Consider the following 12,162-nt stretch of genomic DNA (forward strand, 5'->3'; position numbering starts at 1 on the left):
AAAAAAAAAGAAAAAAGAAAATCAATTTGCCTGGACTGGAGATATTCTCAGAGACAACATCGGGGTCTATCTCATCTTCCACTGTATAGGATGGGCCATCGCTCCATCCAGCTAGGCTTCTTCCTACCTCCACTCTCTCTCCTTGCTTCCCACATCCACTCAACCCACTGTTGGCTACAGGCCAGAAAGCCCCTGTGACCCAGGGCCTGAAACACAGTAGGGCACTCAATCAATATTCTTTTGAATTGAGTTGAGACTGAGGTGACAGCAAGGACAAGCAATCCAAGAATCTGGGCCAAAAGAGAAGTTTCCCTAAGTTAAAATATGGCCCAAGTCACATTCTTCACTTGACTTCATTCATCTCAGCACAAAAGTATAAATCATTTTCATGACATAGAAACAGCCTCCATTTTGATGCCGATGCTCTATGAACTCAAGTCAGGAGACAAGTTAATCAGATCAGTTGTGCGAAACCTGTAAAATTCAAAACCTTACGCAAACTGGCATCTTACTGGAAGAGTTATCCAGTCGTAACTACCCACAACAGAGGTGTATCTGCCACTGCTCCCGCACACTCTCCTTCATCAAGCAGTAAAACACGAAAATGAGGAATCCTAAGTCAAAAGAAGAAGGTCAGTCTGTTTCAGCTTCTTTCGCCAGCGGTCACCAACACCCAGACCCAGATCTACTCTTATCACCATAGACACTTCTCCTAAATAACCTCAGGGCCATTATGGCTTTCTGAGCTCATCTTTCTAGCTTCCCTGTCAGAGGCAGTGATGGTAAGAAGGTCTGTATCAAGACTTCATATCAACCACAGTTTTCCCCCAGGGCTGCTGTCTATCCTAGAGCTTGAGAGAGCAGCCCTTCAATGGTAGTCCGCCTCCGAGATGGCTCTCAATGATCCCTATATCCTGGGATGTGTATCCTTGTGTCATCTCTTCCCACACCCACCAATAGAATATGGCAGAAGTGATGTCATGTCATTTCCAAGAATGGCTTATAAAAGACATTGTGGCTTCTCTCTATCTCTGATTACTCCCTCCAAAGGAATCCAAGTGTTATATAGCTTGAGGACACCTTGTAGCCCTGTGGAGAGGCCCACACAGTGAGGAAGTAAGGCTTCCAGTCCCTAGCCATGTGAGGGAAGCTTCCTGGAAGCAGATTCTCTGGAGCTAGTCAAGTCTCCACATGACTAAAGCCTTGGCTGACAGCTTGAATGCAACTTCATCAGAGTCCCTGAGCCTGGGCTTCCTGGGTGGCTCAGTCGGTTAAGTATCTAACTCTTGATCTCAGCTCAGATCAAGCCCTGTATTGGGCTCTAGCATGGAGCCCACTTAAAAAAAAAAAAAAAAAGAGTCCCTGAGCCAGAACCACCAAGCTAAGCTGTGCCTGAATTCCCAACCCTCAGTAACTAGGTACGATGATAAGTGCTATCGCTTTAGGCTGCTAAACTTTGGGAGTAATTTGTTGCACAGCAATAAATAACTAATAGACATGCTCTTTGGCACAATTACACTGTGTGGAAATCACAAATTTGGTGCCCTCATTTTCCACTGCCAGCCCTGATTTTGTCCTGAAAGTGGGATAGAGCGGGACTGAGGGCATCCACCAGCAGCGTTGGCCATTTCTCATCCCCATCCTCTAAAATATCTCCTTGGGAGAAAAAAGTAGGACTTGAGATTTTCCTTATGGCAAATGCTCTGGAGGGCAAATTGGATCTCCTAAAGCTTGGGGGTGGGATTGGCAGAAATAAACATTAACAAAACCTTTCCAGGTGCCTCAAACTGAAACTCATCTTTCCCACTTCTGAGCTCCCATAGCACTCTGTTTCTTATATGACTTGCTATATGTGGCCACAGTCTCCATGTATTGCCCATCTCTGCACCCAGCTGTAAAGTCTTTTCATCCTCATTATCACTTCTCCCTTTGCCTCCGGTACTATGTGTGGTAGCCCAACAGATGTTTGTTGACTTGAACTCCAAGGCACTTGATACACAAACTCTCACAGTTTTCTGCAGCCTTCATATTATCTTCTTGGGCCTCAAAATCTTTTTTTTTTTTCTCGCCCAAGAGCAGTTTGCAACCCTTTGTTCTCTATACCAGGTTCAGCTTGCCTCCTCACTGGCCAGTTGTGCTGAAGTAAATAATTAGTAATGGGTCGGAGTGGTCTTAACTCATTGCAAGTTGAGCACGAGACAGTAGTAAATGCCCCCAAAGCTCACTTCAGCTAGGGCATTAGTGGAAGTCAAGAATGTTGGTTGAGGTGGGTTAAGAGTCTCCTGCCATCCTGCCCCGGTTTGGTCCTTTCTCCTACCAGCGCCATATTCAGTTTGGGAGGCTTCGTTTTGAAACGATGATGACAAATGGAAGTATTCAAGAATAGAGAAGACTCGGAGTGGGAACGTAGGGTGGGGAGAGATGGTAGCTATAGTTACAGATCTGAAAGGGCTGTCATGAAGAGGACAAATTGGGCTTGTTCTGTGTGGTGGCCAGGTTAGAACCAGGAGCAATCGGAGGAAGCCACAGAACCACCACATGGTAACACATCGCAGCTAGGGTTTACTAAGTAATGATTATATCATAGGCATTGTGCTATGAGCATCATTTTTATAGCTGAGAGACCTCAGAGTCCAAGAAGTCTAGTACGTCTGACTGAGTCACAGGGCTAATATTGAGGTGGCAGTGTCAAGACCAAATGCAGACAGTCTGGCTGCAGAGCCCAAGGTCTTAACCACTGCACTATACATTCTACCCTCAGAAAAGAGTGACCCGGATAAGATGCGGAGCCAATTAGAAGCTACAGTGGTAATTATATTACAACATATCGGTGTATCAAATCAACATGCTGTACCCCTTAAATTTACACAGTGTTAAATGTCAAATATATTTCCATCAGACAAAGAGAGAAATTGAATGCTCTGCTTTATGGAACGGTGAGCTCTCTGTCTCTGGAAAGTTTCAGGTAGTGACTTTCTGTCACTCCATGGGAAGTTGGATTGGGAAGAGCTCGGGTCCCCAGCCTCAGCCCTGAGACTCTCTGATTCCAGGTGGGAGGCAGCAGTCTGGAGGCTAAACGGAATGACATGTGTCACTCACTCCCCTGAGGGCTTTATCTCCATGTCACCAAACAACTGTGGTGATGAATCGAGCAGCGCACACTCTTTCCGAGCAGCAGAAGCAAGGGGCAACGGGGACAACAAGCACCTATTATCGTTCTGATTTCCTGCATGGAGTTTAGTTTGTTCTCAGACTTAAAGGTTATTATGTGAATTCCAATGAGCTGCCTGCCCGCTCTCCCTCTCTGCCTGTCAGCCTTCCCTTTTCTTTCCAATAACAGATTGATCTGCTTACTCACTAGAACACAGGCATGAGGGAAGATGTCAGGTTTTTGTCACCTGCATTTTTACTTGTGCATCCCTCCTTCAGAAATGGCTCATCAGGCACAGCATTTTTTCACACCGGACCACAGGGCAACCCCCTTCAGCCAGAATTACAAACTTGCCATCTGTCTTAAATGGCTAATTTGTTCACTTGTTTCATTGCGTTCTTGCTCTGGGTGCGCGCACGCGCACAAGTGTGTGTGTGTGTGTGTGTGTGTGTGTGTAACTTGAGTTTGAAACTCAGGGCTCTGCAAACCCCCTCTCTGTAAGATGGCACATTCTATCCTGTAAAGCAGGACTAGGAACTAGAAAGATTTGGTGCTTGGTTGACATAAAGCGTATCTGACAGACAGAGACAGCTTGGCTCTGTCGATGCTGGATCTATGGGACTTTGGGCTTAGTCCTCAGGAGATCCCCCGCTGGATTCTGCTTCTAAGCCACAGAGGCTTCCTGCTTGGAAACTACTTTCCCTTTCCACCGTAGGAATGGAGCACTTGCTGCTTTGAAGACACCCCTCCTCCATTTGTAAGCTCTAAACTGCTTTGCTTTCTTGTTTTTTTGTCAGCTTCCCCATCAGCCCCTCTTTCCATAGGGTGAGTGTGTTTCTCCTCAGAATTAGTGAATGGACTTACTGCTGAGGAAGAAATCTGCCCGGGTATCTGGCTCCTAATCGACTCCTGCACACATTCTACACCCAGGCATTTTGTGTCTTTTTACATTCCAATCAGAACATGCTTGGAAGAATCTGGTGGGACAGAAATTTCAGCTGATACACTTCATTGCTCAAAAATGAGATGGTTTCTTGAATTGAAAGACATGAGAGCAAAAATGGTGCCTTATTCTAGAATGCTCCCCCATCACCCTGCAGCACCCTGCAAATGCCTGGCAGAGAATAACTACATACCAATTCATATTTCCCAAGATTCCACAGGGGTTAATAACCACACGACAAAGTGCTCTGAGGTTTTTTAAATGCTAGGTTAAAACAAAATTTTAAAGGTTTTTTTTTTTTTCCCCAGCAGAATTTCTCAGAGCTTTTACCATGATAATATATATGGTGCCATTTTAAGAATGGGGGAATATAGTTTGCTGCATTTCCCGAACTTTTTTGACCATAGAACTCTTCTCTTGCTGGAGCATCTCACGGACCACCAGTGGACTGGAGTCTGGTAAAGGGGTTTATTGAGTGGATAAATAGTTTGGAGCACTAAGGGAAACCCTAATTCAATGCACTGTCCAAGCTCCTCACAGCTGCCCCAGTAGCTCAACTGAACTGGGCCAAATTTGAGGACAAGTAGAACATGGGGCAGAGTCCGAGACTCCCAGGAAATCATTCTGCATGCCTCTTCCTCTGAGGATTTGTAATAGGCAAAGTCAGGTTAAAATGAACATCAACAATTAGAGGTATATTAACCAGACCTCTCGCTTTTACTTCTTGTGACATCTTTGGCCTACCATGCAATCACCTACCATGTCACTATCATTTCCTCCTTTCACCAGAAAATGGGAATGAAATTAAAGAGCTATAGAGACATTAGCTTATGATCATCTAATTCAACCATTTTGGTGACTTTTCCAAAGTCGATTTGGAGCAAAACCAGACTAGAACCTTGGCCTCTTGCCTTGGCCCACTGCTCTTTGCTCTTCATCTTCATTCCTTTATGACTCTCTAATTTCCTAGTCTGGCTCCTTCCCACAATATTTGGATCTCTGATGTAGCCAGAGTCTAGGGGGTCAAAAGTTTAATGCATCTACTGTCCAGTAATTATTGTTTCCAACGGGATTGCGCACTTCAGAATGTCAACGTGAGTGCGAATTCGTACACTTACGAGCACGCTGTGGTGATGCAGTGAATACTGTAGAAAGTATCACCAGTCAGTGTTTAATATAAACATTGCCAACTAGCTGGAGTTGAGTTAGCTCTCTGGGCTTTTCTCTATATCCCCAAGTTAGAGTGAGCTCATTTAATGAAGTCCTAACATCTGGGTAATGTTTCCAATGGCTGCCTGTCAGTTCATTGATAGCAAAGGCCTCTTGGAGTATCTTTTCCTCCTCTCAATCCCCAAAATGTGAGATTATTTTCCAAAGCAGCAAAGCTTTGGTGGAGGTCTGGCTAGCCCCAGAAAGTACAAAGAAGCAGAAGTTACCTTGCAACGTGTTGAAAATGGCAAAAAGATATAAGAACAAGATCCTCACAGGTCCCCGGGCAAAAAAAGCAAACCCCCAGGTGAGGCCAAGTAAGAATGTCAGGCTCATTGTGCCTTTGAGATCATGCAGGGTCATCCTCCGCTGAGGCTTCCGGCTTTGGGAGTTAATAGAATTCAGTTGAACGAGAACAGTGCAGAACATGGAGAGATTCATTAGAAATATGAGGCAAAAATAAGCCACAACTGAGGTGTAAAAGATAGAATCATCTTTAATCCAACAACTGTAAGAGACAAAGAGGAGAAGGCCATTGTGAGGTAGAGAAACTCAAACGTGTATTTTTCAGTGAGACTCTGAAGGTCACCTCATCAGTTTTAGTTCACCTGAGAGCATCTGCACCTAGAGAGAGGAACTGCCTTGACCAGATGACCTTCACTCATGCTCACTGGGGGCAGAGTGGGGCTTGAACCCCAATCTCCTGAGCCCCAGTCCAGGGTTCTTTCCAGAGCCAGAAATCCTGGAGGATATGCAGACACTTCTCAGTCCACTTCCCTAGGAGGCTATTCTGTTCCTCAACAGCAGAAAAACAAATGATGTATTTTCCTCCAATGTGGCTCTCCCCCCACCCCGCCCCACCACCTTACACCTGAGCTTTTGTTTGCAGGATGAATTCTGCTTTGCATGATAAATATCACAGTAAAAGGACATGAGCAATGACTGGCTTTCCTGAATGCTACATCAAACAATGAAGAGATCATCAATGTTAATGATATATATTTTAAACCTCCCTCCACAGCCTCAGGTTTGGACGACAAAAGGCAACACTGGCCACTGGACTCTTAATGGCTCTACTGTTTCTATTGAAGAAGAAATATGTGATGATTCATATGAACAGATACTTCATCTAATAACATTTCCCAATACTAGAGGCATTACCTCTGAGTTGTGAACATGGACAAGCTTACTAATTTAACTGTGTGTCAACTTAGCTGAGACCTCTTTTCCAGAACCAGGAAAATCCCTTGCCATCGTATTGTTCATGTTGGTGTGGATACTTTCATGTGTGTGAGTTTGTGTGTGTTTGTGTGCACGTTGGGAGGGAGTGAGGGAAAAAAGCATTGAATTTCCCTAATAAAGTCTAATACCTAGGGTTCCCTGGATATCATCTTCAGCCTTAAAGGAGGCTATAGAAGACATTTTAAAAGGGGCAGCATTATATGTTTGGATGCAGAATCATCTCTAAGACATTGTTAAGTACCAAACAGCGTATATCTACCATTTGGGTAACAGAGTGTACAAGAGAATATCTATACAGATCTGATTGTTGGTAATAGGAGTTGCATCAAGGAAGAGAGACAGCGTGGCTGGGGGTTGGGAGCGGGGCTTACTTTTCATCCTCTACCCTTTTGTGCGTTTGAATTTTATACCACGTGCATGTATTACTTCTTCAAAATATAATTATATAAAAAAAAAAAGCTCTTAGAGCACTCTGCTTCTTACTAACCAATTCACATATGAAAGGGCTCTTTTCAGGAGGAGTGGAGTTGGTTTTGTTCTGGTTTTGCTTTTGCTTTTGATCTTTGAAGAAGAATCACCAATAGATAGACACTGGGGGCCCTTTAAGCCACAGAACAGGCGAGGAGCAAGGACAGAGGGAGAGATGAGAAGGAAGGGAAGAGAAAAGGGAGAGAAAGAAAGGATAACAAGAAGTTATATAATTAGAAGGCACCTGCTGGAAAGGACAATATAATTTTGACCCTCTAGAAACTGTCATCTGAACACAAAAGATGGCTGAGTCTGGGGGGCGAGACCTCCTACATTTGATTCCAGTCCAGTGGGAGAGGAAATCTGTACTAAAAAAAAAAAAAAACAACAACCCAGCTTGAGAGGCAACAATAAAGAGAACGGATCTAGGTAAGTAAAAAACAATCAGAAGCATGAAAGGAAAGTACGCTGTCTAAAGGACTACATTGTAACTAGCTATGCGCCTATAAAAGAAGGTTTTGGAGAGGTAAATGGTGACTCTTTTGTGGCTGTGGATGAGAGAACCGCAGAGATGGATTTATACATCAAGAAGAAAACAAAAGATGGTGAGCACGGCATAATGTATAAACTTGTCCAATCACTAAGTTGTGCACCTGAAGCTAATGTAACATTGTGTGTCAACTGTACTCAAATAAAAATAAAATAAAAATTTTAAAAAAGAACAGAAAAAGAAGAGAACAACAGGACAACAAAGCTGAGCCAATTTACAAAGGAAGGCAATGGAGTCTTTCAGGGGAGACCGTTGTTGATGGTGGAAAATGTCTTCCAACCATCTCTGTATTTCCTTACAGGGCTCACTACAACTCCTTCTGGGTTCCGTGAGCTTTCTAATCACAATTGCTGCCCGTTAGGTAGAACGTGTGGAACAGGCCACATGCTGAGCACTTTATATACGTGACGTCATTTTAATTTGCACATTATATTGACAGCAAACATTATTGTCCCCATTTTCCAGTGGAGGAAACGGAAGGAAGAGGTAAAGTAAGTTGCCCAAGGTCACACAGAGCCCAGGCACCTAATTATATGAGTGCGCCTGTGACTGTGTTTAGGCCAAAAAAGGCTGAGGCTGAGTACCCCCCTGAGCCAGCGTCAAGACCAGACTGCAGGTCAGGAACCCCGCCCCACCCCCGAGACCCTGATGGTCAAGAACATCACCACCTGAGAAGCAGAGATGCTGGTACTTACAATGGGGTCGCTGAGCTCAGAGTTCCATACAGATCTTTTTTCACGCTGAGTGTGATTGCCACCATGATCCCTGGGATTCCTAGAGGGGGAAGCAAGCCAAAGGCATCCCATTAGGAAGTGGGAGAAGTCCTGATCATTGACTGTGGGCCCTGATCCACCAAGACACTTTAAATGAGCCACAGATGTGCGGGCATCAAAATACCATTGTTTGCAAAATGTTTGTGAATTTTTCCAAGTTAAACATTTCTAGGAGTGCTCCAATCTGCTAAACTAAACAGCATGCCAAAGACTCCAATACAACACCCACTGGTTATTAAAAATAGCTCAAGTGCCAAAAAATCAACTTGGCAATCGAAGTATCTAGTTCATGGGAACACAGGTTCGCATCAAGCATTTCTTCCCAGATGATGGGCTGCCAATCTTTTTCTCCTTTTCAATAGAGCCCCTTAGTTCCCAGGATCTTTTTGTCTAGGTCACCTTGGAGGAAGGGCACAGGCAATCAGCTGCCAGCCTTCAGTGCTTTCTGACAGGGGGGCTGTTTCCACACTCGTTACTAGTTTGACATTTTGACTAGATCGACCAGTTAACGACCAGTCAATTCAGCCAGACTATAATAAAGCAATCAGTTCAGTCAAAGTGGTCAAACGTGATGTGCGTGTAGACACAGGATTTAAAAATCCAATTTCATGTACATTTGTAAAACTTAAATGATTTCTTTATTTCTAACAATGTATTTCTCCTAAACTAAGAGCATTACACCTGCACACGTTTTAGGGGTTTCCTAAGATGCTTTGCAAGGCTGTTCTAAATCCCAGAGTGCCAAGCATCTTGAAAAGTACCCTCCACTGTCCTGTTCTGTGAGAAACAGGACAGTCCCGTTTGATCTGTATACCACACACTTAGCACAGTGCCTAGCATGATGTAGATATTTACAAAAATACCTGTTGAAAAAAAAAAAAAACCCAGGACAGTCCCATAAATACATAAGAACAAACTAACGGTTGCCAGGGGGGAGAGGATGGGAGAAGGGCAACATGGGTGAAGGGGAGTGGGAGGTGCAGGCTTCCAGTTATGGAATGAGGAAGTCACGGGGCTGAAAGGCACAGCATAGGGAACGTCGAGAATGGTATTGTAACAGTGCTGTATGGGGACAGAGGGCAGACACCCTTGAGGGGAGCACAGCATAAGGTATAGACTTGTCGGGGCGCCTGGGTGGCTCAGTCGGTTAAGCGGCTGCCTTCGGCTCAGGTCATGATCCCAGGGTCCTGGGATCGAGCCCCACGTCGGGCTCCCTGCTCAGCGGGAAGTCTGCTTCTCCTCTCCCTCTGCCTGCCTCTCTGCCTACTTGTACTATCTCTCTGTCAAATAAATAAATAAAATCTTTAAAAAAAAAAAAGGTATAGACTTGTCCAATCACTATGTTGTACACCTGAAACTAATGTAACATTGAGTGTGAACTAGACTTCGATTTAAAAAGTTTTTTTTTAACCTGTTGGAGGCCAGAAAGGAGAGATGGAAGGGGGCCTCCCATCTACAGTGGAAGTTGTGAGGCGGTCCCCAAGCTGTGTTTACCCTTTGGTAATCAACAAATTAAAAAATTATCGATTAATAAACCAAAAAATCCCTACTGATTATTAAAAAAAAATGTGGACCAATCTACTGCCTTGGACAGGGATTTAAGTACAGGAGTAAAACTTCTTCAACAGGTTGGTTTGGCATTAGGAAGACAGAACTTCAAACATAAACAGATGTTAATGTTTGTTTTCCTTGCCATTGATTGCTTTTGTTTAATATTTAAATGCTCCAAAAGTCCCCTTAGCAGGACAGCTCTGAGGTGGTTCCCTGGTGACCTTGCAGGCAGAGGCTGGACCAGCAGCTGACCTGAGCTTGGGCAGAATGCCCCGTGAGCCCGCACGAGCTGGAGGAGCCCGCAGGCGTGTGAGGAGGGGCTCTGAGGCCGTCCCCTACTCGCCTCTCCATCTCCTCCAGGAGCCTTTCATGAGGCAGTTTCTCGTCCCTCCCAGGTTCGGGGGAGGTGTGGGGCTTCGCACCCTGCCCCCTCAGCACAGAGCTGCAGAGTATAAAAGTGCATAGCTCCACTTAGAACCAGCTCTTCAGCGACAGGGAATCCCTCAACTCGTGTGGCAGCTATCCGTTCCCTTTTTTTTTTTTGGTGTCTTTCTTTTATAGTGTGTGGGACGAGGACTTGGGAGCTGGAGCCTTTAGCTACTCTTCCCTTTGCCGTCTATGTAAGCAATTAGCCGAATCTGCAACAGCTTGTTGCACCTGGACAGGTCAAGCCAGTCAGGCCTTGGCCTTGGCTCGGGTGTGTCTTTGACACTCCCTAAGTTTATCCCACCTCCAAGTACCAAGTCTTAGCCTTCACTGCCGCTCCTTGCACCCTGGCAAGTGTGTGTGGAATGAGAAGATCCAAGAGAGAAGAGCCCCGGGGAACACTGTTACTTAAGGAGTGAGTGAAGGAGGAGGGGTCTGAGAAGGAAGCTGAGGATGAGAGATGACAGGGGGGAAGGAAAGCCAAGACCAAGCGTGATTTCCAGCCCCTTTACAGTTAGCCATATGTGGGTTATCTGCTTTGGAGATTATTCATGAAGCCTCTTCCACAACGTTTTTCAATCTCCCGGTTGACTTAAGGTGAGGGCGTGTACTGACTGCTTTGGGCTCCATGTTTCTGATGGATTGCCAAGTGTACTAAAACAATCTTAGCTTATGCTCTGCTTAGTATTTGCCTGTCTTTGCTCCCCACATTAGCATGGATAATAGCACTGACTCTGTATCCAGTGAAAGCATGTGCTATGTTAATGAACTCATTAAAAGGATGAGGACCTAACTGGGAAGCTATTGTCTTTACAAAGGCAGCAGATAAAAAGCTAGCCTCACATGGATCCTCTGCATCCCACTTCATACACGTCTCCTGTGTCTCCAACACATTCTCTGAACTCAAAATGTGTTTTGAATAGTCAAAGGGAGGGGGGAGGAGCTGTGCTGACCGTGTCAGAAATACAGGACAACAACCCAATGAAATAACATTTAAATTAGGAGATTTTTGTGCTGGGTTCCATTCCTGGTTTCTTCCATCGGGGAGCAGTGACAATGACCGCCATGAGGTGTGGTGGGAATCAGGGTGGGTCTGACCCAGCACCCCTCCACACACCACAAGTCCTTTCCCTGTCCCTTCAACAATATGACTACATCGTAGAGGTTGCATGTCCAAACTATGGAGCCAAATCTCTGGTTCAAATCCCAGCTCTGCCACATACTAGCTGTGTACACTGCAGCAAATTACCTAATCTCTCTGTGCCTCAGTGTCCTTACCATTAAATGGGAATAACGATGAAATCTTTCTCATAGAGATATTGTGAGTGCTGAATAAGTATGCAGCATCCTTACTGTTGATGATAACAGAATTTGGTCCTGAATAATGTGTCTCGTGAAGCCGGAATTTGAAATACACACAGGCTTAAAACAGAGACATCAAGGACAAGCAGATATCCTTACCCCAACCAACTCGACAAAATTTAAGCATATAATTAGGGACATATATGTTGAAGACTCTGACGAGAGACAAATACATGTGGACCCCCTCCAGGCCCATCCAAGTCGAAGAGACGAGCAGGAAGTAATGAAGGGCCGCCGCTGCTGTGACACACAGTCCTGCTTTCTGAAATGACGAGGACCAGGAATTGACCAGAAACGTCAGGTTTAACATCAGTAGTGCTGTGCACAGATTGATCAGGATTTTGGAAGGATGATCTTTTCGAAGTTTGCTAAAAGAAAACGCACAGTGTTTAGTTAGGTAGGGTCTCTGGTTTTCATCAAGCAATGCCACACCTTATCTGCCTACTAAGTGTAAGAATAAAAGAAGTGGCACCTGGGTGGCTCAGTC

At 44.8% G+C, this 12,162-nt stretch overlaps 1 protein-coding gene across 1 annotated transcript in view; it reads right to left on the reverse strand.

The window, feature by feature from the left end:
- The window catches only part of ADGRG4 (adhesion G protein-coupled receptor G4), a 91,937-nt gene that overhangs the window by 1,191 nt on the left and 78,584 nt on the right, over positions 1–12,162 (reverse strand). Inside the window, 4 exon segments of the mRNA XM_081809303.1 lie at positions 496–614; positions 5,531–5,811; positions 8,259–8,337; positions 11,775–12,043. Coding sequence (XP_081665429.1) covers positions 496–614; positions 5,531–5,811; positions 8,259–8,337; positions 11,775–12,043 — 748 coding nt within the window.

The sequence above is a fragment of the Leptonychotes weddellii genome, chromosome X, assembly GCF_054177405.1.
Source record: "Leptonychotes weddellii isolate Sample4059 chromosome X, ASM5417740v2, whole genome shotgun sequence".
Classification (NCBI taxonomy): Eukaryota; Metazoa; Chordata; class Mammalia; order Carnivora; family Phocidae; genus Leptonychotes; species Leptonychotes weddellii.